Consider the following 24,771-nt stretch of genomic DNA (forward strand, 5'->3'; position numbering starts at 1 on the left):
GACTCGAACCGGGGTTGGTGGAAGATGAGTCAAGTCAGAATCCACAGGGATAACCAACTACCCCACAGAGCACGTGTCGACATTCCGCTTTAAGTGAATATGATAAGGGCTGTATCTTCAAGTCATAGAGCCTTACCTCTTCAGCGGGTTTGGGTGCCTAGCTGGGCCAGGACCACGTACCTATCACTCGTAGCTCATCTCCCTTCTATTGGGCAAGATGCCGGTTTTTTTGCGGTCCTTCTCGCGTCAAAAGTGCATATCTTCTGCATACGTAAGCTGGTGGACGTGACTCGATTTTGTCAAACGCGATGACCGTGTTTCTCCCTCTCATTGAGTCGGACCATGAACCGCTACTCACCTCCCTAGCCCGTATTGGCCCTATCGCCCTACCCTTGTCTCATTCCCTCCCTTCCACCCTCCCACCAGATACATACATCCTTATCGACAATACCCAACCTTTTGTCCTTGAAGACGCGGTGTCCCTTCTGGACAATGGCGCCTCTAAGCTCATCGCGCCACTTTCGTGGGCGAAAGAACTCATCGAGGTCATCTCTTCCGATCGCTTACTGCTGTTGCTCGATGTTGGCAACATCAGCGCCGTTTCGGACAAAGTGCGCAACGCGGTCTCTGGTGTGCTACTCAAAACACCCTCCATTGACCTAGATTTAATTGCTTCAATCTCGAAATTCTTTTCTGGGTCCTCGGTCTATGTTCTCTCTACGCCCTCTACTTCCCCAACCGTCTCTTTGATCCGTGGCCTACTTGGGATTGGCGCCATTGCCGTCATCCCTTCATCCCAACTCACGACTGGCCCATCTTCCCCTACACAACTCAACATAGCGGACGGGTTTATTGCCCCAATTGTGTCTGATCGTCCCGATGGCTTATTTCCCACAGTCGTGTGTTCAGAGACTGGGCATTCGCTGGGCCTCGTTTATTCCTCACCCGAGTCAGTCAAAGAGAGTATTCTTACCGGCAAAGGGGTCTACCAATCCCGCAAACATGGTCTTTGGAGGAAAGGGGAGACATCTGGCGCTACACAAGACGTCGTAGCCATTCGTCTTGATTGTGACTCTGACAGTCTCGAATTCACCGTCCGTCAGCATGGGGCTGGCTTCTGCCATCTCAACCGCCAATCTTGCTTTGGCGCAGCACGCGGGCTCCCTGCTTTAGAAAACACACTGCGTTCACGCTTCGAGTCTGCGCCAGAAGGCTCGTATACGAACAGGCTTTTCAATGATCCAGAACTCCTTCGCTCGAAAATCATGGAAGAAGCGGACGAACTCTGTCGAGCAGATAATAAGCAGGACATAGCGTTTGAGGCTGCTGATTTGTTATATTTCGCGTTGACGAAGTGTATCTCGGCTGGCGTGGGAATCTCACAAATTGAAGCTTCACTAGACAAAAAGGCTCGTCGGGTTACAAGGCGAACCGGAAATGCGAAGCCCCAGTGGTCGAAAGCTGCCCCTCCGCCACCGCCAGCAAAGGCTATCGTCGCAGAGGACGCACCGATTCGAATGAGAAGCTATAACCTCGTGACTGTGTCAACCGATGAACGAGCTGCCCTTCTTCGTCGTCCCGTTCTTAAATCTGACGAAATGATCAACAAAGTTAAACCGATCGTAGAGCAAGTTCGGGCTGGCGGAGACGCTGCACTGCTCGAACTGACAGCCAAATTTGACAAGGTGAAGCTGGAATCAACAGTCCTCCTACCACCTTTTTCTCCAGAAACAATGCAAGTTGATCCTCAAGTGGGCGAGGCTATTAGCACAGCTTATGCCAATATTCGAAAGTTCCATGAAGCCCAAGCTGACGGAACGACTCTGACGGTCGAAACAATGCCTGGTGTTGTTTGCTCTCGGTTTGCACGCCCGATTGCTCGGGTTGGACTTTATGTTCCGGGAGGCACGGCAATCCTTCCGTCGACTGCTTTAATGCTCGGCATTCCGGCCCAGGTTGCCGGCTGCAAAGACATCGTGATCGCAACTCCTCCGCGTCAAGACGGCAGCATTTCCCCAGAGGTCATGTATGTGGCAAACCTCGTTGGAGCATCTGCCGTTTTAAAGGCTGGAGGTGCACAAGCAGTGGCTGCGTTGGCATATGGTACAGAATCTGTTCCCAAAGTCGACAAAATATTTGGACCTGGTAATCAGTGGGTCACTGCTGCAAAAATGCTCGTGCAAAACGACACCGATGCTTTGGTTTCTATCGATATGCCAGCCGGACCGTCCGAGGTTTTGGTATGTCTTTCAATTTTTTTTTGTCAATCTGATGTTTTAACGTCGACACAGGTCATTGCTGACCACACAGCTAATCCAGCGTTTGTCGCTGCAGACTTGCTGTCCCAGGCAGAACATGGGGTCGATTCTCAGGTCGTATTAGTTGCTGTCAACCTAGACGCCGAAAAACTGGCAGCGATAGAAAAAGAGGTCGATGTCCAAGCCCATGCTCTCTCGCGCGTCGACATTGTGCGGGTGTCTATTGGAAAGAGCGTCATCGTCAAAGTTGAATCCGTCGAAGAGGCGTTCAGATTCTCCAACGACTACGCGCCAGAGCACTTGATTATTCACCTCCAGGATGCCCATGACACAGTTGCCTTCGTCGAAAATGCAGGCAGTGTCTTTGTTGGTCCATTTTCACCTGAAAGGTACGAGTGAAAGTCCACAACGATCGCTGTTCTCTTTTTTGCTCATTTTGGCTTTTAGTTGCGGAGACTACGCGTCCGGCACCAACCACACTTTGCCAACGAACGGTTATGCGCGACAGTTTAGCGGTGTAAACACCCAATCGTTCCAAAAGCACATCACTTCCCAAGAGATCACGCAAACGGGTTTGCAAAAGCTCGGCCCTGTAGTGGCGACATTGGCCGACTGTGAAGGTTTAGAAGCCCACGCGAACGCGGTACGGATTCGATTACGGGACTAACAGAAAATAGTAGCATCTATTGGTGTAGGAGAGCAAAACAACGAAAGCCTAGTTAGTACGATAGAGAGCCCGCTTCGCGACCTTGGTGATAAGCGGGGTGTCGGGGAAAGAAAGAACTTCAAGATTGGTAGCATACTGTGCTTGGCGTAAGACAAAATATTCCGAGAAGGAAAGAAAGCAAATCTGCTTACTGGTGTAGGAACGTCGGCGCCAGTGACTCGCTCAACGGGGGCGTCTAAGTAGTCAAATGCCTCACTCTCCACGATCTGGGCACAAATCTCGCTGCCAACGCCGAATGCAGGGAAACCACCCTCAACGATGACGAGTCTGTTCGTCTTTTTGACCGACTTGATGATCGTGTCGATGTCAAGTGGGCGGATACTCCTCAGGTTGATGACCTCCGCCTTAATGCCCTCCTTGGCGAGTGCGTCAGCAGCCTCGATGCTGTGGGTGACCATCTTGCTGTGGGCAACAATGGTCACATCACTGCCCTCGCGCTCCACTTTTGCCTTGCCGATAGGCAGGAGGAAGTTGTCGGACATGGCCTCGTTCGACATAGGGAAGGAGACACCGTACAACATCTCGTTCTCCAAGAAGACAACGGGATTAGGGTCACGAATGGCAGACTGGTTAAGAATTAAATCAGTCGAACAAAAAAGACTAAGATCAATATGCAAACCTTCAGCAGACCCTTGCAGTCCTCCGCACTCCATGGGCTTACTACCTTCAGACCAGGTATTGAGCCGTACCACGCAGCGTAGTCTTGTGAGTGTTGGGCAGCTACACCAGCAGCAGCACCATTAGGACCACGGAAAACAACTGGACATGGTACATTTCCGCCAGACATATAGTATGTCTTGCCCGCAGAGTTGACTATCTGGTCGATGGCCTGCATAGCGAAATTGAAAGTCATGAACTCGCATCTGTCCATTTGAGTTAGAGGCCGCGGACCCAAACATAAAAGGGGGCCAACATTGGACGAAGACCTGAAAGCGCTGCGCCAACCGCAATGCCCGCAAAACCCATCTCAGTAATTGGCGTGTCTACGACACGCTTTTCGCCAAACTTGTCCAGCAGGCCCTTTGTGACCTGGCAAGCATTGTCAGACGCTCGCTGCAATGACCACACGCGTAACAGACCTTGTAGGCACCATTGTAACGCGCGACCTCCTCACCCAGAATGAACACCTTCTCGTCCCGCAGCATCTCCTCCTCTATTGCCGCGTTGAGAGCATCACGCACGGTCATCTATTCAATGTTCATTGCCTGACACGTCGAAACAAGTAAATGAGCAGTTCGTACCGTGTGTTCTGGCTCAGAAGAAGCATAGCGACGAGCAGCAAATGCCCTGGAGGCGGCCAGTGCCGGAGCAGGACGAGAGCGCACTAGGCGGGCAAAGGCCAAAGAAGCCATAAATTTTGGGGAGAAGACAAGAATGAACGCGTGACCAATTGGCACCCGTCTTCAGCCGAACTCTGACATGTCTACCCCAACCGTATTCATTTCTGGCGCCTCAAAAGTAATGCGCATTAGCAGCTAGTCAATTTTCGGGCTTTTTCAAAGGAATAGGGAATTGGACTTGCTGTCGCAGCCGTCCTCCTTCGTAAAGGCGTGAACGTTGTTGCATTCCAACGATCTCGAACCCCAGAACTTTTGGCTCTGGCCTGCGATAAGCTGCTCATCGTCGATGGTGATGTGTAAGACCGTTTTTTTGTTCTGAACACTACCTGAAATGCCAATCCTAGCACTGATACCGCGGCCATTACCAACGCCGTTGATCAAGCACTGAAGACTTTTTCTAGTCTTGATGGGCTAATTCTCAACGCAGCCACCCTTGAACCTCTTTGTCGCATTGGGGACAGGACAGTCGGACTGGAGAAGTGGAAAACCCATTTTGATGTCAATTTCTTTTCGCTCGTCGATGCCCTGCAAGCCGCCCTTCCTTCTTTACGCGACAGCAAGCACGGAGGCAAGCGATTTTCTCCATAACTTAGGGTGTGGGTCTAAGTTCAGAATAGGACGTGTCGTATTCGTCAGTTCTGGCGCTGCTACTAAAGGTACAGCAGGATGGGGACCATACAACGCGTCAAAAGCGGCGATGAACTCACTTTGTCGGTTAGAAATTGTTCAGTGGGGATCAATCTTTCTTTGACTCACTTATTTTCGTCAGGACTCTGTCGGAAGAAGAGCCAACGATCACTTCCGTCGCTCTACGGCCAGGCATGGTGGACACGGCGGTAGGTAGCTTGACTTATCATCATACATAGTACCTTTGTTAAAAGGCTTTATAGATGCAGGTAGCTCTCAGAGAAACTGGAGCACCGCATATGTCCGCCAAAGACCACGAAAAGTTTGTTTCAGTGCATGCGAATGGAGAATTGCTCAAGGCCGAGGACCCCGCTCGAGTAATTGCATCTTTGGCAATCTCGGCGCCAAAAAGCATGAGCGGCCAATTCGTTAGCTGGGATGCCGATGAGTGTGCGCTATTTAGAGAAGCTGTCTAAAAAGAATGTACCACAAGCTCAAGCTCGGATCAGTCGAAGTAACACTACTTGTTCTTGTCCTCGATGCCTAGTGGTCATTGGCAGTCCCGACCCATTCAACGAATCGATATCCACCACCATTACTTCGAGGCGACCCTCGACAAGGCGAACGCAAGTAAGAAGGTCGGATGGTTGACTCCAGCAGAAAACCTTCCTTGGAGCCCCCAAGTCAGCCTCAAGTATATGGACGCGCATGGCATTGATGTGGCCATTCTAAGCTTTCCAGCCATCTCCAGCGGCTCTATAAGCACCGAAAATCGCGAAAAGACGCGTCAGCGAAACCTTGCGATGGCCGAAATCTGTCGAACACACCCTACCAGATTCGGCTTCTTCGCTACACTTCCCTTTTTGCGCGATGTGGAAGGTAAGACGCGTGTTGAAACTTGCTACTGACTAGAAATAACCGGATAGGTGCTCTTGCGGAAATTGCATTTGCTCTGGACGAGTTGGGTGCTGATGGGATTTCGTTGTCTTCGTGTTATGGAGAAGGAGACGATGCGGGTCTATGATTCCACACTTGCCCTTGAAATAGCTCACCGAAAGGACAGTCTACATTGGAGACGACTTGTTCGACGCGATCTGGCGCGAATTGAATCACCGCAGAACCGTTGTTTTCCTCCATGGCGCACAGACCCCGTCGTCTACTCCTTACCCACATCCATTTCTGGGAATTCCAGTGACCGAGGTACATTTCTGGTACAGCCTTATTTCGATGGTACCTTGTTCTGATGATTCCAGGTGCCAGGGGAAACGTTTAAAGCAGCGGCACATCTGGTTGTCAGCGGTCGCAAACGCAAGTATCCCAACACGAAAATAATTCTCGCTCATCTCGGAGGGAGTACACCATTTCTGGCGGCGCGAGTGGCGGCACTTTCAGCTCATATGGGATGCGAACTGAGGTAGGTGTGTTATAGCTAAATAAGCGGCACTAATGAATCCTCAGTCCTGAGCAAGTCATACAAGACTTTCAAACTTTCTATTTTGAATCGGCGCTAAGTGCACATCCGACTACGCTCAGACTGATGCAGTCTTTCGTGGGACCAGAACGAATCTTGTTTGGAACAGACTTTCCAGGTGAGGGCAAACACCTAGGTTGATGCCATGAACCAATATCATCGTAGCTGTTAGTGCAGAGACCGCGGGGTGGTACACCAAGCATTTGGAGGACTTTTATAGAGATAACAAACCAGACTTAGAAGCCATCACTCTCGACAACGCTCTCCAGCTCTTTAGAAAACATCCAGATTAATAGCAACCCTCTAGTTTACAACATCAGTCCTCAGTAGTTATGCTTCAACCAATCTAAGACCATGGCGTGCCCCTTTGTTCCGCGCAACAAAGCATCACCATGTTGAGCCATTTCGTCGTACCATAGTCCCTTGTGTACACCATGCGACGACAAGTATTTTCTAACGCGCGGAGAATTGACGATTGCGTCATTTCCACCAAGTAAAAAGAAGGTTTTGGTGGGGTCCTGGGCGTTGGGGATATCTTCGAACCACAACTCATTCGAGGACCAGTCAAAGTTGCGATAGAGCTGGGCAGCGGTGCCGAGTTCTCGTCCCACAAAATATCGAACAATCAGACCGACGCCCTAGAAACAGAACGTAAAAGAAGTCACAACAACAGAGACAAAATTGCTTACGTGAGTTGGTGGTTGATAGAGGAAGTTGTGAGGTAGATCTGCCAGAATTTATAAATTTTTGAACAAGCAGAAACAAAACATATTTACCGCCTTCCCAGAGACACAAGGAGACCGGGTCAACGAAGCAGGACCGCGATATAAGCTCTGGATAGGCCTTGACACACCACGTATGCATATACGACCCGCTGAAAGTATGGTGAACTTGGCAAGAGGAGGAAACGACATACACACTTGGAGTGACTCAATACTGTAACGGTTCGGCTTCTGCTTGCGTCCCTGCTCAGATCTTCATCCGTAGACGACAAGTCCACCCAGCCTAGTTGATGAAGGAGTCCAGCAAAGAGATCAGCCAAGTCTCGTCTGCTAGGAGGGTCTGAAACTAGTTTCAGACGCGGAGAAAGATATCTATACTAGACGCGTACCCAAGAATTTAGAGTGGAAAATGTTCTGGCTGATATGCGGTTGAAGGGGGAACAGGAGTGGACGGTCTTTGAAGTGATGGCGAAGGTCCATGAGCAATGGATGGTATTGAAGCAGCCCAAGCCCTAAGCCATGAAAGAAAATAGTTGGTTGTGGGCCGGTGTTGATATCCCAACCGTTGGGAATGTAGAGAAGATACCTGAAATAAGATAAGACCATTTTGCTTGCGTCAAATGATGTTGACATACTCAAGATCCTGATATGACCCGTATTTTAGGCCATAGCGAATCCCGTAGTACTTTTGTAAACACCAGTTAACGGCGAAAATGAGTGCGTATAAAAAGAGTGGTCGTGTAGAGATTTGAACTTCGTCTAGGGTAACTCGCATTGGTGGAGCATTAGGATTGGAGCCTTCTGGTATTTTGCCGCCGACGCGCATCTCTAATCTCCGCAAAGAATCGTCAATGATTGCTTGATGACCTGGGGGCATGGTTTCTGGGAGATCCTTGGCGAATATCGACCAGTATAACCATTGGCGGACTTCAAAACGACGGATCGCTGAGAAAGGGACTCTGTTGAACCACTTCTTGATGTCAGTTTCGTGGCTCATGTGAGATGATGATCTCGAACCGTTCGCAGTGTGTGACGGAAGTCGACAGCGCGGGGGTCGTCCCACTCAAGTTGCGTGATGGGGTACGTTGGGCTGGCAGGTCGGTGGGACTCAGAGCCGTCCTCGGGCAGGTTCGCTAAGCCACACTGAAGAACACGATTGTAGGAAAGTTGGAGTTGGGCCAAACTTCCTGTAGGATGTGAGCAATGTGGATAGATGCTTGTTAGTTCAAACCTGTTCCGTGGCGCCAGGGTTGAGATGCTAGTCTCGAGAGATGCCAATGATACACGGAGAATATTGCCTACGATTATTGAGAAACCTTGGTTGTCATTATTAGTCTTTGGTATACCTCACAAGCAGCCAGAGCGAATTTCCATGACCAGACATTTCCCCAGACCAACGAATAAGCAAGACAGGCCCAAGAAATAGCAGAGACGAGTTGGAAGGGTAGCAAGAAGAGAGCGACAATGTAGTAGGACCTTTCAGTGGGCTTGGGGACGTCCGGCTCCTCGTCAATGGTGAGAGCCATGAGCAAGCGAGATGACAACACACAGGGGGGAAAGTTGGCACCTGATTTCGACTTCGGAAAGATCGGCTTGTGCCAACTTTCTTCTTCTTTCGACCACCATGCTCCGCTCAGCGCTCACTTCTGCCTCTCGGTCAGCTCTTTCGGTGTGTAGACTCGCCTAGAATGTTATCTGTCGTGTTTCCAATCCTTTTTCGCAGCGTCCGGCCACCACACTCGCCCCCGAGGCATTCTCCAAGGTCTCCCAACGGGTATGATAGATTGATGTGGCAGTTTTTCATCCATGACTGAGTCTTGTTGTAGCCTACAACCAAGTATGGCGGCATCTACACCGTAATCACCTTCCTCTCCAACAAGAAAAACCTCGCTCACTGCTGTAGGTCACCCTCATTCCTGGTGACGGTATCGGCGCAGAAATTACCGACTCGGTGAAGGAAATTTTCGAGCACGTCAATGCACCTATCGAATGGGAGCAATACGATGTCTCTGGAATGTCCTCGTCGGGCGAGGCACTATTCAAGCAGGCTATGGATAGTTTGAAGCGTAACAGAGTAGGATTGAAGGGTGAGTCTGTTATCACGCTTACTTATATAAATCAGCATGCTCACCACTGTGCCTCAGGGATTCTTTTTACTCCCATTTCACAGTCAGGTCACATTTCTTGGAATGTTGCGATGCGCCAGCAGCTCGACATCTACGCCTCAGTTGTCCTTTGCAAATCGTTGCCAGGATTCTCGACGCGTCATTCCAACGTGGATTTTGCTATCATCCGTGAAAACACTGAGGGCGAGTACTCAGGTCTCGAACATCAGAGCTACCCTGGCGTTGTAGAGAGTTTGAAGGTGTCAACTCGGGCAAAAGCGGAGCGTATCGCTCGTTTCGCATTCGATTTCGCATTAAAAAACAACCGCAAGGTCTGCAATCACCACCTTTTTCACGGCTATCTTTCGCTCAACACTCATGGCAGAAAGTCACTTGCGTCCACAAGGCAAACATCATGAAGCTTGGTGATGGTTTGTTCCTCAACACGTTCCGCCGCGTCGCAGAAGAGTACAAGTCTGCTGGTATCGAGTCTAACGACATGATTGTCGATAACACGTGTGTTTCAAGCAGTGTCTACGTTCCACCCTTGACGTTGGATTCAGATCAATGCAGCTGGTGGCCAAACCACAGCAATTCGATGTCATGGTCATGCCCAACTTGTACGGGGCGATTGTCTCGAACATCGGAGCTGCTTTAGTTGGTGGGCCTGGCATTGTCCCTGGCTGCAACATTGGATCTGTCGGTGTTCGTCTTTGCGTGAAAAACAACCGATTCAACCATTGCTAGGAATATGCTCTGTTCGAACCTGGCTGCAGACACGTCGCTAGCGATATCATGGGCACAAACCGCGCCAACCCTGCTGCTATGATTCTCAGTGCAACCATGATGTTGAGACATTTGGGGTAAGTATTGCTTCTCTTCAGTTTGCCTCCTTGACAATAAAACCATCGTAGACTCGACCCACTTGCCAACCAAATTGCGTCGGCCACCTTCGAGGTCATCAACGCTGGAAAAGTCCGCACCGCAGACATGGGAGGCTCCGCCACGACCTCAGAATTCACCTCGGCGATCATCAATGCTCTATGAGCCGCCATCTTTAGACATTTAGAGTGATTTACATTACTAGTGTTCCTATGGATGCGTAACTTATTCTGTACCGAAGCGGAAGTTCAGCTAAGTTGGTCAAAACTGGGGACGCTGCCTTATTTTCCTCTGCAAAGCTAATGCGGTGAGAAAAGACAGTTCGTGATCATCTGAGACGTGTGTAAAATGCAAGGCAGCGATATTTCTGTCAAAAGGAGGTACACTTACAAGGCGAGAGGATTGGCCGCGCACAGTTGTCCTTGCACTTGCCTTGCACTAATCTCCACCCGTGCCGAACGTGCCTTTTGATGCCAACTTATAACTGTTGATCGCTGATCTTGCAAACAAGTATTTTGCCTGTCTATGCGTCTCGCTTGTCGTTGTTTGTCATGTCTTTTATGTCAATGAGGTTAGCATCAAACGCCCCGATTTTGTCAATGGTACCAGGATCGATTTTACTTATGTAAATTGTTCAAGCATCGGACTCATCCTACAGATTTTTGTGAAACCTTTCGAAAAGTTTTGTCCCCAGCGATACGATCCACCATTGCAATGGCACTGAGTCACGCTGTTACAACGTGACCATGCCTTTCGAACAACTACCAACCGATTTGCTGCTAGACATTTGCGTTATGTTAACAGTGAGCGAGATCCTCATATTGCGGCAGGTATGGAAGTATCCTTCTCATTCACTGGTGTCTGGAAGAATTTAGGTTTGTTCTCGTTTATATGCCATGACTCAGGAGCAGGTCATATGGCTCCGCTTGCTCAATAACGACCCTGCCAGATACCATGGACTACATTCTCCAAAGCTCGAGGCTCTTGCATGGCGGGCCCAGAAGCTACAAGAAAAATGGCTGGCTGGTGACCTCTCTCCAGCAAAGGTTTCCCGATTATACCTCCCTCAGTCAATCACATGGCTTCGCCTGGTTGCAGGGCGCTGGCTCTTCTGCACCTTCTCTGACAACTCTACCAGTGGGATTGGCTGCTGGGACATCACTTCGACTTTTGATAGCCACACTGGACCGATTGCAATTGGTTACCTTCCCGGCCGAGTTCAAACTGTTCAACTGGAGGTTCAACCCTCTAGAATAGCGATTGCTCTTGGCTTAGGACCAGAGTGAGCGAGCGGTAGACTGCCGGTAGTTGTGACTGATTCTGTCTTGAAAACCCAATCTAGGATATCTGCGATTCACATTGTGACTCTCGAGCGTTGCTCATCCTCTGGCAGCTATCTATTCACCGAACTTGCCTGCATAAAAGATGTCTCACATGTCTTGCTGTTGTCAGGAAATATTGTTGGTTGTGCAGTACGCCATGGAGACAATGTTCCACACCTTCTGGACTGGACCACCCAAGAACTTATTGGAATCTCACAACTGCCCGGTAGTTTGGATGCTATGGACCGACAGGTGTGTTTCTTACCGTTAGACCATGCCTGACAAATCTGACTATAGAGTGTGCCGCATGGTATGTTTTTACTCGATGACATTCTGGTTGTCGCTCGACTGGGCGGCCTTGAAGTGTATTCTGTGCAAGATTCCATTGGCTTTCTGAAAACTATCCAAACACCAGTCATTTGGGAGGTCTCCGCCTGCAAGCCTACATCTTCTTTGCTTCGTCTTATGATCATTTCTCCTCGTGGAATTGAGGCTATCGACGTCAATGCGGAAATGCTGTTAGAACCAGGCATTAAGTCTCTTTCCACTGAATGTCTTGCGCCTATGCCATTGTGCGAAAGGCGGACGCGTTTGTCTACTCCGTGGTACGGTCTATGTGCCGGAAGCACCGGAACCCGACCACTGTGGATTTCGGTCGCATCTCCCCCCGTCGGCAAAAGTCACCGCTCGCGTCCTTTGTTTGTAAACGTCAACACAGATGACTTGCGCTTAATTGAATGGACGCCTGGCACGGCGTCTGATGTGGCACTGTGGGCAGTCCCTGTGGTCGACTTCGATGAAACTTTGGGAATAACGGTGTTTGGGAACTGTTTTGGTGAATTGGCCATTTACGATCACTGTGGCCGGGGTCTTCTTCAATGCACTGACACGGAGCTTTACGCTCCAACGACGACAGCACTCTCACGCGTTCTGCCGCAGGTGGTCTTGTTTTTCCATTCACGTCAAAGGGCTTACTCACTTCCTATAGTCTACTATCGAATTAAGCCTACCGTTTGGACCTCAAGACGATATGCCACCAGAGGTTATTGAAGCCGCTGTAGCACAATGGTCGAAGGCCAACATTGCCATATCTGGACCTAGATGGCGCTCCAAGCCGGATATGGAAGGTTATCTACGAAGGGCTGATTGGCAAGGCTTTCCTTGTGACTGGGCTTGGACACTTACACACGTTTATGGTTTCCCCGGTAAAGTTCTCCCCCAGGCATATAAATGCGAAGGAGAGGAAGGGGAAGATCGCCTCCTCTTCCAAGTCGGCAACCGAATTATGGTCCACACAGAGTTCAACGATTTCAAGACTTGCCTCATTAAGCGTCGACCAGATGGACAACTTTTTTTTGACGCACTGAACAGTCATTCTTTGCAGGATGTGGCGTATACTTCAGCCACAGCTGCAACAAAAGGCGTCGTGTATGGCTGGTTCGCCTACGACAACGATGAAAGTTTTGGACCCAACACCAAAAGGGATCGCTGGCGTGAAATGTGTCGTCGCGGCGGAAATGTTGATTGGAGGAATCATCGTTGGGGTTGTTCTGCGCAAGTGTTGAAGGACATATTTTCTCACGACTAGTATTGGGTATCAAAGTCGAGGTTCACATTGTCAAACGTTCGGTCTTCATCTAAGGCTGCTTCGTACTCCTCCAATGTCATAACACGAGAGCGTTTGGGTGATGGTTCTTCGGACAGTTGGTCGACCAAGTTTCCTGTCGTTTGAACAGCGGGTTGTTGTCGTTCTTGACTGACCGTTTGTGTTTGACGGAGATCCAGTATCGTGGAACATCGAACTTCAGCTCTATCGCCCCATCCACTCACATCTGGCCTGAAATCAGCATATAGCCCCCAACCCTTCGCGTTGATTTCCTCCACACTGTAGGTATCCAAAAGCAGTCTCATGGCCCCGATTATATGCGGTGCCGTTTGCCGTAAAGCTCGAGAGATGTAAGCGAAAGCCGTACTCGGTGGGACGGCGTTGCCCGCAGACAGACCACGCCACTGTGAGGTCTGGTTTTGGTAGAGCGGTCTGGCAGAAGTAAGGTAGCGATATGGTGAGACAGAAGAGCACCTACATTCTACCGAACATTAGTATTCTCAAATCAAATTAAGTGCAAATCGCACCGTCTACCCATAAGATCGACGTAGGGTTGTGTTCCTTTGGTTGAGGCCTCCATACCGTTTGCAGCATTTTTCTTAAACTTTCCCAGAGCTATTCCCTTCGAGATGGCGTTCATTTCCGTAAAGACTGAGGCTAGCGCGTGTGTGAGACAACTGGGCTCTAATGTTTTATTTGATACCGATGCTCAAGGCTTCCTCTCGTTGAAAGCCGAGTTTTTCGGCTACTAGAGTTGCCCACGCGGTAAGCAGAGGCGCACGGTTGACGACCGTTGACTTTGTTTGCAGCACCTTGGCCCATTGAAAGGATGCTATATTCCAATAAGCGAGCTCACCTCTTCGTCCAAGACCTCGTTGAACTCCAGATTGCCCACATCTTCCGTTTCGTCTTTGGGAGTTGGTAGGAATTCGTTGACATCTGAGGCCTTCGCGCGCTTCCGCTTCTTAGTGGGCGTTGTCTATGGGCAATGCATTCAACGTCGCAGTCTGGGGAACATCTGTGGCATCATACAAGCGTTTCAACGGCAGTCATCGTAGAGGGCGGCTGACTGGAGCCGGCCTTGGGCTGACGAAGGGTAGAGCCGATGTAACCACCTTTCTTGAGCGCGGAGATAGCTTGTTTTCGCAAGTCTTTGTCGTCGACACCAAGAGAGGCCAGCTTCACATCCGTCATCTCAGAAAGCTTGCTGGGCAAAGCGAAGTCTTTGTAACAGTGCTTAGCCAGGACCATGGCCTTTTGCATAGGAATGCCATTATTTGCGAATATTTTGAGAAACTTTGGTAGCGCCAACTTCACTTCGTCGTCCATGTCGAAGGAGAGAGAGAGAGAGTCACAGCGCGCCGATCTGGCCGTGACATCATCGCCGGACTATTGATGCAATCAAATGTCGTGAAGGGTTGATTCTGCCGGTCAACCATATTCGCAGCCTTTGTCTTCCTCGTGTACTCTTCCGACTTCGCGTGCAAGACTCGAACCTATTTTTTTACAACTCCGCGACACCCCCGCTCTCACCCCACTACCATTCAGCTCTTCACGCGCTCGACGGGGCTTTGTGTTATTTTGGTCCTATGTCGGCTCCCTTCTTTCCATCTCTCGTCAGCCAACCACAACCCAGTGCATCCTCTGTCACTGTGCCTAAAATCGAGCCCGAGGATGACGATTTCTCTGACGAAGAAGAAGGAGAATTCCACATCCCTGGAGAACTATCACCGCCTGAAAGACGAGTTCGTGTTGCCTTCAAATGCGCGACATTCTCTAACTGGAGAAGATAGTGACGTTAAGGGAACTATTTGATCTTATCATGCAGGGTAGCATCGATCTCAATCCCCCTTATCAACGCGATGTTGTGTGGCCACCCGCGAAGCAGAGGTAAAAAAAACCAAGAATTGCCGCGTGGACCCGAGGCTCAACGGTCAATAGTCTTCTCATAGACAGCCTCTGGCGCAATATATCTATTCCTGCGCTCGTGTTCGCCATTGTTCCAGATGAGGATGGGGTCCCTGTGAAAGTTTGCGTGGATGGCAAACAGGTGCGTAAACACGCCTGGCATATAATGAAGGCTAACTCTATGTAGAGGCTGACAAGCATTCAAAAGTTCCTTGTTGGCCAGCTTCCCTACAAGATGTCACGAAGCAAGCAATATTATTTCACTTCGCCAGATTCAGCCAAACAACGACTCTTGATACCTGACGCTTACAAGGAGATTTTCTTGGACAAACAAATAGCTTGTGGTATGGTCCAAGCCTTGATCTTCGCTCTTATATCTCAATCGGGGACAGAGGAGCATTCCGATCTTACTCCTGCCCTTGAAAGAGAAATCTTCCAACGCGTTCAGATGGGCATGCAATTGACGGCGTATGTCGTGTTTAATCTCGATCTTCTCGTCAGCCATTAATCGACTTGTGCACAGAGCAGAAAAGCTAGCGGCGATCGACTCTCCCTGGTCTGCGTAAGTGAACAGTCAATAGTTATAGGCCGAGAGACTCTAACTCCCAGCAGACTAGTATCGGTACTCGAGGGCCGATACGTCAGTAAGTGCCAGAGTTTCTCAGTGAAAACCTAGATGACCTGTCCAAATTAGCTTCAGACAATGGTCTTGCAGACCTTCTAGACTGGGACACTAAGCGAGGTCGCCAATTCCAGAATATTGCCCAGCTGGTGTATTGTGCAGAGCAATATCCGAGTGAGGAAGTGCCTACTGCAGCAAAGATTACCAAGGTCTGTCACCTTTCAACTTTCAAACTTGCTGACATCACCCTAGTGGATCAGTCGTACCGACGCGCCTTCGCCCGAGTTCAGAAGTGATATCAAGAGTGTGCTGGATGACTACACTCGGATCGCGGAAGAACCACACTTGAAGTCTGTGGCTTTCAGCAACAAACAGCGTATTTCCCCCATCGAATTTGTCTTCATCGGTGAGGAGATTTAGGACAGCCGTTCAAATCTTATTGACTCCCTAGGTGTCTTACTCTATGTTATACGCCGTTTTGCGGACAGGGAAAAGGCCGCCTGCATACAGTTTCTTCGCAAAACCATCAGGAAAAGATTTACGGATATACGTATGAATTCTAATGTCGGACTGGGAATGTGGGCGATCATTGATGAGCTCAAACATGACCCACCCACCCACTCGTCAAGCTCTCGAAAGAAACGAGGTGCCGAGTCAGACCATGACTACCGCCCTGGCATGGATAACGGGTCTAAAAGGCGAAGAGGCTAATGTGATCATCTTTTTGTGTAGTATACTTGTCCTCCCGAGTCCGTAGTCGTTCTCGTATATTTTAGTAGCAGCTTGTCACGCTCCTTGTTGTTGAGCGCAATGTCAGATAAGAATGGGGAAATGTCCTCTGCTCTCCATCGTTGTCGTGTGAGAAACAAATCCGCAAAGCGACTCGCTGGCTCCACCGGAAGTGCAGACGACGGGAAGTAAGTCAGTGTGTCGGCAGAGAACAGGCCTGTCGAAGCCGTTTCGAGATAGTTTCCCTGAGAGTGTTAGCCCTGAAAAATGGAAGTATAAGCAGCATACCGAAAGCAAGTCCAGCGCGACCGAGGCCTCGAATGTGTCGCCAACAGCCAACTTCCATCGACGCAAGAGTTCTTCCCGCGTGAGCGGCTCGTGCTGTGTCTCGGTTAGTACCGAAGGCAAAAAAAAATGAGAAGTTTTTCTTTGCCTTCTGCGCCCTCAAAATGTCCAGTCCGATCTCGCGTACGACAGCGGGAACATCCAAAACCCACACGCCATCGTTAAGGTTGCCGAACCAGGTCATGACCTGCATCGACACCGCCACTGATATCTCGTTTTCGTCCGCCAGCGTCGCGGAGAGCTCTGAGGCGGGGACGGCCTCTGGCTTGAGCCCCTGCGCGACGATGTGGTTGAGTATCGTCTCGAGGATAGTCGTGAGGTAGCTTGGCGCAATCGGACGGAGTTTGCCGCGGATATCGAGGATGCGCCGTTTCCGGAGGGTACTGGCGAGTTCTCCGTCGCTTGCCTGGATCAGCGACTTGGCGTCTTCGTAAGAAATGCCCTAGTAGCTTTTCAGGACAAGAAAATAATGGGTTGAATCAGACGCACTGGCTCAGGCTCTCCATCCGCGTTGTCTGCCACATCGTCGAGGTCTCTTCCCCGGAGAAGGGCTGTCAGTTTCTCCAGCTTGGGAAGTGTAGGTGTGAGCTCTAAAATTTCTGTGAGCTGATCGCGGACAACGACGGCAGCATCGTTTTCAGGGTCGGATGTGACGACGAGGATGTTATTTGAAAGGACCACCGAGCGGATAGTGTATGTCTTGTCGTCGGGTGTGCAGAGCACCGCATCTTCGCTAGACTGGCCTTTGACCGAAAATCTAGACGCGTCTTGTGAATTGGTTTTGCAGGGGAGTGGCATCATTACCTCAAAGGAGTCAGAGAGTTTTCAACAAGAGCACATATTTCTGTGGGCAACTCAAGCAACTTGAAGTGTCCAGTCTCTTCTGTAAGCGACGCAGAGAACGCGAGGTCGAATTCAGGCATAAGACGCGTCTGTCACACTGACGCCAGGTGTCACACCACCTCGAAAAGGAAACCAGAGCGCATTACTTTATTCTTTGTTTTCTGTCTAGAGTCCATCCATATCAACTTCATTAGCACTTCACTTCCTTCCTGCACAAACACCTCCGATGATTTACTGGAGGAGCGTGGTCTCGACAATGATCGAAGTGACGCGGTATGGGTCTAATGCGTCCAAATGTCAGCACAAACAAAAAGGGTCAAGCATGAGACATCTCGTACCAATGTTAGAAGCAGGGCGGCGGTCTTCCATGTAACCATAGCCTTGGGCGGCAACGTGACGAGGGATACGAATCGAGGCTCCACGGTTGGCTACACCGGAGCTAAAGTCGCTGATGTGGCCAGTTTCATGTCGTCCAGTCAGACGGAGGTCGTTGTCCTCGCCGTAAACAGCAATATGCTCATTGTGCTTCTTGGAAAGCTTCTCGATGGCACCTTCGATGTGTTTGATTCCTCCAGGTTCACGCATCGCCTTGGTCGAGTAGTTGGTGTGACAGCCGGCACCGTTCCAGTCGCCCTGCAAAGGCTTGGGGTGGAAGGAAACGACGATCCCCCACTGTTCGGCAATGCGAAGAAGCAAATAACGTGACATCCAAAGGTGGTCGCCCATAGAAATGCCTTCGCAGGGTCCAACTTGATATTCCCACTGGGAAGGCATAACTTCAGCGTTGATACCGCTAATGTTGATGTTGGCATAGAGGCAAGCACGGTAGTGGGCCTCGATGAGATCACGAGCGACAACTTTGCCGGTACCTAATAGCAAATTGTAGTTAAAAATTTCACAGATCGGTCGTGAAGCTCACCTGCGCCACAGTAGTATGGTCCCTGAGGGCCTGGGAAACCGCCTTTTGGCCAAGCGTAAGGGCGGCCATCGGCGTCGAAGAGAGTGTACTCCTGCTCGATACCGAACCAGGGCTCAAAGTCTTTGGCTTGCTCCATGACCTTCTTGGCATGGTGGCGGTAGTTGGTTCTATTGGGGGTGCCGTCATTGTTGTATGTTTCAGCGAGAACGAGAATGTTGTCGCCTCCACGGAAGGGGTCGGGGAAAATGGCAACAGGACGAAGAAGAACGTCAGAATCGTGGCCTGGGGCTTGGTTGGTTGAAGAGCCGTCAAAGTCCCATGTGCGAAGCTGGCCAATATCGGTGACCTTCTTGCTCACAGTCGTAGTCTTGGAACGAAGTCCACCGTCGCCGTCAATCCAAACATCTACCAATCGTGAGACAAGAAGCAAGTAGCCTGGGGAAATCAACCTACACTCTGCTTGAACCTTTTCGCCCTGAGGGAGAGCGAGGTAGGGAGCAAGGAGGTCGTTCTTGTAGGACTGAGCCATGGTGGGAAGAGGAAAGAGAGAAGATAGTGACTCAAACGAATACCGCCTAAATATGGTCTTAGCGCATGTTGCCGATCTGTCTGTTCAGGAACATCGATAAGCTGGCTGGGCGCCACTGCCTTCACTCTTAGGTCGGTGTCCAGCCTCAGCACCGCTCAGTAATTTTTTTCCTCATTGTTGTCGACGTCATCGAGACCATCCATCACATTGCCCCACTCCGGATCTGCATAAAACAGCCCCCAAAAAATTGGAGTGAAATACAAAAATACATGCTAGTCACCTGTCTCGTGGCTATATACTACGAGAGCCTAGCCTCACCATCGAGTCCTCCGAGTTTTCCTAGGAGAAGATAAGCCAGTGATACGCCACCAAATATTATACTCCAAACTCGCCTGCTCTTCGACCGAGTCGCTCTGAGTAACCTGATACGACTTAGATTTGCTCACTTTCGGATAAACTATGACGGCCTACCACACGCAACACTGATTTCTTGGACGATTCTTGCAGTTCTCCGGAGATTATTAGCTCGTCAAGAATCTAACAGGGCGTGTTTGAGTGGGAGGATAGGAACAATAGAAAAACTCACAGCATATGCCTTCTGAAAATTGAATATCCTGTGCAAACGGAGCTCCGGTTCAGTCCCTCTCACAATACAGACCTGACACGCGTCTCACAAGTCCAATTCGCAAACCTGACCATTCATCGGCTCAAAGTTCCGAAGAGGGTGCGAAGTGGACCCACATTCCCGAAATATCGGTCCAGGACTTCGACATAGCGATGGATGATCTTGTGAAAGTCGATAAAAGGTTGCCAAGCATCCATAACCACACACCTCTAATGTGACCAGCTCGTTGTCGCTCGAAGTAATCCCACAGACGAAGAAGAGAGAGGCATATCGTCGATAGACCACTTTCGTATCTGGTTGACCATTAGCCCGGCCCCCAAAACGCTCCATTTCACCAGCCTTTGTACTCCAAGAAGTTGCACATGCGAGTCCGTCGCGCAAGGACAAGTTGAGTGACATCTTTGACAATCTTTGCCTTGGCCTTTGGCGCTGTTGTTGTAAACCACTTCGAGAGACGGACTTTGCCTGGTCTGTATCGTGAGTAGGCGGGCAGTACGTGCTGAGAGAAAGCAGGCCTTGACGAGAAACGAGGAGGATGTAGTTAATCATGACAGCGTGCCGCGTGACCGAGGGTTACTACATCTCTTTCCATTCGACCAAGCTATGTACAAGTACAACGGTGGCTAGCGATACAAATTTCCTCAAATAAAACAGGACAGTCTTCTATCAAGTCCGTGACTTGGGAGCCTTGAGATAGAATCTATTGTAAAACTCTGAAGCCACTGGCTTCAAGTTGGTCGTCTTCGCCGCCTTGGTCTTGATCAAACACAACTGCAATCGTTCATGCTACTGGTTACCACGAGAATAAAGCTTGACTCACTTCTCGGAACGCAACATCCCAAGGGAATCGAGACCACGCCGACCATTTGGACTTTCTCTCCTCCGAGTCATACCAGTATGCGTACGATGCCATGATCCGAAGAGCCTGGTCCTGCAACGATTAAAAAATGCGGTCAGAAATTTCGATATGCATCCAAACTTTGTCCATTGATAACTTGTTCGCACCATCCGCAAACTCCCTGGAGAGTTCTCGAAGGGTGTCCTGGCGTTTCTCAATCTTCATAGTGGTGAACTTTCCTGTGGACCAGATAAACGACACTTCTTGACCCAATAATGGAGTAACCTACGATCAATTCTGGCACCGTGGTTTTTGTAGACACCTTGAACATGTTCTTTGATGAGGTCCAGGTCGCTCTGCGGAATGCTCTCAATCCTCGCTAATAACTCGTCCGCCATTCCCTTCAGCTCTTCATGATTTTGTGCTCCCTTTGCTAATGTCGCTATTTTCGCATTGTCCGCCGTTTGTCTTTGGATCCTGGCTGTCTCGGTTGCTTCGAATAAGAGCCAAGGTGCAGTGAGGTCTTCGTCCACCATGTGCTTACGCTGATTGAATTTCGCGTCGACCTCTTCTTTGAGCTTCCGACTCCACTCCATGGAGTGCCATTTTCGTTTATGCAGCTCGTCCATTATGAATGGCCCCAATTTAGGATCCCGCTGGATATTAAGCATGTTTGTCTCGTCGCCTCGTTTTGAATTTGATCCTTCTTTCCACTGATACTCACTGGTTAGTATAGCTGGCATTCACAATGAGAGACATACTGCAGGTGGTCTCTTATCAAACTTTTTCTTGTCAGCCTTGTAGATCGGTTCAAGGACTCGAAGCCCAGTTTTGGCACCATCCAACGTCTTGCAGAACCTATGAAAAATCAACGACTCAACCCGAAAGTTGCAGGCATTGCAAACATATAAGCGAGACGAATAGTATCGGGGTGGGTGTAGCCGAGAGTGTAAATGGCATTCAAATGCCAATTACTATACTGCCCGACAGTCGCTGGATCTCGAATGGCGCTCAAAAGATATTGCTGTTTCGCCCGTAGACGAGCTTCGGTAGTGAAATCCTTGGTTCTTTCGAAGAACTGGGCCACCGTCTCGTTATTGGGCGAAAACGACTTGGAAACCGATTCGGGCTCCTCAGAATAGTGAAGTGGTGCATTCCGGAAGTTCGCTACCATCTCTGGTTCCCAGATAACAAGTGCCTTGTCGCCATCATAATCCCCTGGGGCATATTTCAGGCCTCAGACAGCCCAAGTTGGTAATAGACTTGCCTCCACTCAGAAAATCTGCAGCACGGCGTTGGCCTTTGGTCGAAAGAACAATTACATCTGTGAGATGCCTTAGTTCTGGCCGATCAACCGCCTTCCACTGCAACATTCTTCAGCATGTTGTCCAAAAATTAGATATCTTTTCCTACCTTTTGGATATCTGTGGGGAGCTAACAAACTATTGGCACCAGTAACGAATTGATCACACCAGGAACCAAGTTATCGGAGGCCCAAAACGGCGTCAAAGAAACCGCTCGGTCCGGTCCCGGTCCGATCACTAATCGCCCTTTTTGGGTCTCCGATAACTTTGACTGCCCAGCGTGATTAGAGAGGACAGACCAACCTTGCATGGGTATCGGGTTATTAGCGCATCTCCGCACAGAACTTCCGTCGGCAATCCATCTTCAGTGAAGAAGTCGAAATGAGTGCTCTTCAAGAAGAACTCGCCTTCTTCTAACACGCCAAACTGATCCGGAACTATAAACGCCGTCGCAGACATGCCACTTGGTAGATCAATCCGATACGATTCGAAGTACCGGTTGAAGCAACTGTCAACAACCTTGCCAAGCTTTGCACGAAGCACTGAGCAAGTCTCGGGGTGAAACCCGGAATCGAGAAGAGCGAGAACCGTCTCTTCGAGTGACGATGGACAGCCAGATATTTCATCAACCCACCAGGCGGTGCTCTGAGGTTGATTGTCGTCGTCTTCTTCGTCATCTTCTTCAACTTCTCGTTCGGCGTAGCCTTTTTGGCGCGCCAAAACAGTCTCTTGCCGTGCCAATCGCGCAGGGATAACCCCCCCAGTACGTGCGACAGCATACCATAAATTTTGCATCGCGTCTTCACCGTCCCAGGTGATGAGAGGAGTGATTAGATTGACCATGGCGCTCTCAAGTAACCTGAGAAAGACCGATGTAGGAACTCCGTTCTCTGCGAGGTTGATTATGGTCTCTATTGACAAGCGGCAGCTCGTTCGACAGTGCGCTGTTCGGAGAAGGTCGATGGTAAGCAGAGCTGGGTCTGCGCTACTGAGCTCATCCAAGTTGTGTTTGACTTTGATTTGGGATGGTCGTAGCCAAATCTTGGGTGTCTCTTGCGTGTCTTCTGGGTCCATGACCAGCAGGCCCTTTGCACCTATCTCTGTCAGCCCAAACAAGAAGATCGCACTTACAACGGCTTACCAACTACTCGAACTTGGACAGCAGTCGGCCACGCATCCATTTCGATCCGATTGTAGATTAACCGTAAAGCCGCTTTATTGGCCAAGCCCGCACCATCGGTCATATCGCTCCCGGAAGCCGATTCTGATGATACAACCGCATTCAATCAAGAGAATTGAAGGGTCAAACCGACCGACCGAGATCAGGAATCTTTACAATGGCATCTGCTTCCAGTCGTAAGATAGGAATGGAGTTGGACCTTCCCAAAGCGAACCTGAAACAAGTCAATGAAAGCATCCAATCTTGTCAAGGACTCGAAGCCTGCCTTGCAGCCCATTTCGCCATCGTTTGTTTATCGTCCAATGTGATGTCATTATGCCAGTCCAAAAATTCTGACAAGGACAAAAACCCTGGGATGGTTCTACGCGGGTTGATTCGAGAGTCTGGACCCTCGACAACCTCGTTTGTCGCCACCAGGAAGACATTATTGTCCTTCGCATCATATGCACGGAAAACGTAGCCGCAGAGAACAAAAGGTCGACACAGAAAGTCTATCATCCGCTGTCCCTCGTTGATCATCTTTTTGTCGATGGTCAGAGTAAGAAACCGGGCAGATCCGAAACGCCGCGCAAATCGATTGGATGTGCTCAGTTCTGGAGGTTTTAAGACAATTTTGTATCCTTGGTGAATGGTCCCTTTAAAGTCTATCTTGCCGCCAAACCAATCTTTCGTTTCGGAAAAGTGGCCTAGAATCAACATGAGTTGGATTTGGAAGGAGGGTTTAAACTCACCCAAACCAGCTAAAGGGTTCACATTGAGGTACCTGTCCTCAAGATCGAGCTCGGTCCACGGAGCCTGCCTTGAAGTGGTAACAAGATTATTATTGCGGGCATAGCCTTACCTTTGCTGCTATTTCTTTCGCGAATGCATCTTGCGCTGCAGTTTCGGATTGGCCAAAAAGACCGGGTATCAATGATGCGGCTTGGGTATTGTTTTTGGCTTTTAGAACTTCCAATGGTTCCTTCAGTTCGTATCCGGGGCGTTTGGTGAACCGATTGATTTCGAATTGGACCCCGTACGGCAGGTCGAGGGTGCTCATAGCCCGATGCAGAGCAGGGGAATGAGCCTATATTAAAGGAGTCAGCACTCGCAAACTTAGTTAGACGCGACATGCAATGATAAAAGGCGCATCTGGGTCATCCACTTCTGGCAGTCTTGGTTTTTTAGCGGGTTTGGGGTTGCTCTCGCTGAAGACCGAAAATTTCCGTTTTCTGGGATCAATCTCAGGCTCTGTTGCTGCATTATTTCGCCTGACGGTTTCAAGTTTCACAGCGGATGTGCTGGCAATGGGAAGTGTTGTCGTAGATTCAACGCTCGTCAATGAGGTTGCATTTGACCATTTAGAGTCGGTAGACGAGCCAGAGCCAGAGGAAGATGCGCTGTCTGTCCGGGCAAAGGATGTTGCACGTTGTTGATCAGGCAACGCTGCTTGGACCATTTGAGTAGGCGCAATCCTGATCAGGTCCGAGATGTCGTCCACACCACCAAGTTCTGAGAAGCTGGAATGCTATGACAGGTTAGGAATACGGTATTTGGGTGGGGGAGGAGAATACTTGAGACAGGCTGGGCCCTTCAACATTTGTTGCATCTTTTGGTTCCGCGGCTGGCCTAAACAGTTGGCTCGGTGCAAATGCGGCCCATTCGGAAATATCGTTTTCGACTGAGAAGCTTGAGGACTATAAACCGGGTGAGCGCGACAATAACGCGTCAAACGCGTGCAGACCTGAGAGAGAGATGGGGGACGGTGATAGGTATCCTGGTCTATTGTTGTATGATAGAATGCGTCAAATTTGTGTGGGAGTTCGGAGGAACAATGCTGACCATCTTCAATTGGTTCCATTCCCAATGAAGGTGTGAGAGTAGTGGTGT

General features: G+C 49.7%; 12 protein-coding genes across 12 annotated transcripts; 6 read left to right on the forward strand and 6 right to left on the reverse strand.

The window, feature by feature from the left end:
• Nucleotides 1–308: 308 nt before the first annotated feature.
• MIND_00738800 (Histidine biosynthesis trifunctional protein) lies at nucleotides 309–2,925 on the forward strand (the record flags this gene model as incomplete). Its single annotated transcript, XM_037364088.1, has 3 exons — nucleotides 309–2,240; nucleotides 2,292–2,647; nucleotides 2,706–2,925. The coding sequence occupies 3 exons, from the start codon at nucleotides 309–311 to the stop codon at nucleotides 2,923–2,925; spliced, it is 2,508 nt and encodes an 835-aa protein (XP_037219732.1).
• A 48-nt stretch (nucleotides 2,926–2,973) lies between these two features.
• On the reverse strand, nucleotides 2,974–4,337 carry MIND_00738900 (Pyruvate dehydrogenase E1 component subunit beta; the record flags this gene model as incomplete). Its single annotated transcript, XM_037364089.1, has 6 exons — nucleotides 2,974–3,060; nucleotides 3,117–3,551; nucleotides 3,605–3,848; nucleotides 3,899–4,014; nucleotides 4,065–4,172; nucleotides 4,227–4,337. The coding sequence occupies 6 exons, from the start codon at nucleotides 4,335–4,337 to the stop codon at nucleotides 2,974–2,976; spliced, it is 1,101 nt and encodes a 366-aa protein (XP_037219733.1).
• Nucleotides 4,338–4,404: 67 nt separating this feature from the next.
• On the forward strand, nucleotides 4,405–5,428 carry MIND_00739000 (Short-chain dehydrogenase/reductase family protein; the record flags this gene model as incomplete). The annotated part of the gene is made up of 6 exons (XM_037364090.1): nucleotides 4,405–4,443; nucleotides 4,494–4,621; nucleotides 4,670–4,893; nucleotides 4,943–5,039; nucleotides 5,095–5,161; nucleotides 5,216–5,428. The coding sequence occupies 6 exons, from the start codon at nucleotides 4,405–4,407 to the stop codon at nucleotides 5,426–5,428; spliced, it is 768 nt and encodes a 255-aa protein (XP_037219734.1).
• Nucleotides 5,429–5,491: 63 nt separating this feature from the next.
• Nucleotides 5,492–6,716, forward strand: MIND_00739100 (Amidohydrolase 2; the record flags this gene model as incomplete). Its single annotated transcript, XM_037364091.1, has 6 exons — nucleotides 5,492–5,831; nucleotides 5,879–5,968; nucleotides 6,016–6,152; nucleotides 6,206–6,366; nucleotides 6,411–6,541; nucleotides 6,589–6,716. The coding sequence occupies 6 exons, from the start codon at nucleotides 5,492–5,494 to the stop codon at nucleotides 6,714–6,716; spliced, it is 987 nt and encodes a 328-aa protein (XP_037219735.1).
• Nucleotides 6,717–6,746: 30 nt separating this feature from the next.
• On the reverse strand, nucleotides 6,747–8,689 carry MIND_00739200 (uncharacterized protein; the record flags this gene model as incomplete). The annotated part of the gene is made up of 9 exons (XM_037364092.1): nucleotides 8,492–8,689; nucleotides 8,377–8,443; nucleotides 8,163–8,332; nucleotides 7,781–8,115; nucleotides 7,535–7,731; nucleotides 7,344–7,485; nucleotides 7,200–7,297; nucleotides 7,113–7,150; nucleotides 6,747–7,061 (listed from the first exon to the last, which is right to left on the reverse strand). The coding sequence occupies exons 1-9, from the start codon at nucleotides 8,669–8,671 to the stop codon at nucleotides 6,747–6,749; spliced, it is 1,542 nt and encodes a 513-aa protein (XP_037219736.1). The 5' UTR covers nucleotides 8,672–8,689.
• Nucleotides 8,690–8,769: 80 nt separating this feature from the next.
• Nucleotides 8,770–10,297, forward strand: MIND_00739300 (Isocitrate dehydrogenase; the record flags this gene model as incomplete). Its single annotated transcript, XM_037364093.1, has 9 exons — nucleotides 8,770–8,814; nucleotides 8,869–8,919; nucleotides 8,972–9,001; nucleotides 9,049–9,232; nucleotides 9,290–9,582; nucleotides 9,636–9,766; nucleotides 9,814–9,949; nucleotides 9,998–10,113; nucleotides 10,165–10,297. The coding sequence occupies 9 exons, from the start codon at nucleotides 8,770–8,772 to the stop codon at nucleotides 10,295–10,297; spliced, it is 1,119 nt and encodes a 372-aa protein (XP_037219737.1).
• A 581-nt stretch (nucleotides 10,298–10,878) lies between these two features.
• On the forward strand, nucleotides 10,879–12,821 carry MIND_00739400 (F-box domain-containing protein; the record flags this gene model as incomplete). The annotated part of the gene is made up of 6 exons (XM_037364094.1): nucleotides 10,879–10,962; nucleotides 11,008–11,414; nucleotides 11,475–11,706; nucleotides 11,752–12,393; nucleotides 12,443–12,742; nucleotides 12,795–12,821. 6 exons carry the CDS (start codon nucleotides 10,879–10,881, stop codon nucleotides 12,819–12,821), a joined length of 1,692 nt encoding a protein of 563 aa, XP_037219738.1.
• Nucleotides 12,822–13,038: 217 nt separating this feature from the next.
• MIND_00739500 (Glutamine synthetase) lies at nucleotides 13,039–14,389 on the reverse strand (the record flags this gene model as incomplete). The annotated part of the gene is made up of 5 exons (XM_037364095.1): nucleotides 13,039–13,534; nucleotides 13,588–13,717; nucleotides 13,764–13,872; nucleotides 13,917–14,039; nucleotides 14,093–14,389. 5 exons carry the CDS (start codon nucleotides 14,387–14,389, stop codon nucleotides 13,039–13,041), a joined length of 1,155 nt encoding a protein of 384 aa, XP_037219739.1.
• A 260-nt stretch (nucleotides 14,390–14,649) lies between these two features.
• On the forward strand, nucleotides 14,650–16,301 carry MIND_00739600 (uncharacterized protein; the record flags this gene model as incomplete). The annotated part of the gene is made up of 10 exons (XM_037364096.1): nucleotides 14,650–14,805; nucleotides 14,850–14,950; nucleotides 15,002–15,110; nucleotides 15,156–15,312; nucleotides 15,361–15,436; nucleotides 15,492–15,530; nucleotides 15,581–15,612; nucleotides 15,663–15,799; nucleotides 15,843–15,996; nucleotides 16,042–16,301. 10 exons carry the CDS (start codon nucleotides 14,650–14,652, stop codon nucleotides 16,299–16,301), a joined length of 1,221 nt encoding a protein of 406 aa, XP_037219740.1.
• A 5-nt stretch (nucleotides 16,302–16,306) lies between these two features.
• Nucleotides 16,307–17,587, reverse strand: MIND_00739700 (Glutamine synthetase; the record flags this gene model as incomplete). Its single annotated transcript, XM_037364097.1, has 5 exons — nucleotides 16,307–16,564; nucleotides 16,608–16,700; nucleotides 16,792–17,106; nucleotides 17,154–17,421; nucleotides 17,469–17,587. 5 exons carry the CDS (start codon nucleotides 17,585–17,587, stop codon nucleotides 16,307–16,309), a joined length of 1,053 nt encoding a protein of 350 aa, XP_037219741.1.
• A 151-nt stretch (nucleotides 17,588–17,738) lies between these two features.
• On the reverse strand, nucleotides 17,739–18,955 carry MIND_00739800 (Glutamine synthetase; the record flags this gene model as incomplete). Its single annotated transcript, XM_037364098.1, has 4 exons — nucleotides 17,739–17,788; nucleotides 17,846–18,376; nucleotides 18,427–18,831; nucleotides 18,880–18,955. The coding sequence occupies 4 exons, from the start codon at nucleotides 18,953–18,955 to the stop codon at nucleotides 17,739–17,741; spliced, it is 1,062 nt and encodes a 353-aa protein (XP_037219742.1).
• A 291-nt stretch (nucleotides 18,956–19,246) lies between these two features.
• On the reverse strand, nucleotides 19,247–24,742 carry MIND_00739900 (RNA-dependent RNA polymerase; the record flags this gene model as incomplete). The annotated part of the gene is made up of 24 exons (XM_037364099.1): nucleotides 19,247–19,294; nucleotides 19,348–19,377; nucleotides 19,427–19,492; nucleotides 19,542–19,569; nucleotides 19,630–19,646; nucleotides 19,697–19,741; nucleotides 19,788–19,873; nucleotides 19,920–20,079; nucleotides 20,401–20,511; nucleotides 20,560–20,657; nucleotides 20,708–21,131; nucleotides 21,180–21,276; nucleotides 21,324–21,636; nucleotides 21,686–21,782; nucleotides 21,832–21,852; nucleotides 22,026–22,816; nucleotides 22,864–22,986; nucleotides 23,040–23,116; nucleotides 23,252–23,588; nucleotides 23,634–23,697; nucleotides 23,744–23,968; nucleotides 24,017–24,409; nucleotides 24,456–24,578; nucleotides 24,626–24,742. The coding sequence occupies 24 exons, from the start codon at nucleotides 24,740–24,742 to the stop codon at nucleotides 19,247–19,249; spliced, it is 3,891 nt and encodes a 1,296-aa protein (XP_037219743.1).
• Between the last annotated feature and the right edge of the window lie 29 nt (nucleotides 24,743–24,771).

This window comes from Mycena indigotica (assembly GCF_014461135.1).
Source record: "Mycena indigotica strain 171206Taipei chromosome Unknown Mind.scaff0006, whole genome shotgun sequence".
In the NCBI taxonomy this organism is placed as follows: Eukaryota; Fungi; Basidiomycota; class Agaricomycetes; order Agaricales; family Mycenaceae; genus Mycena; species Mycena indigotica.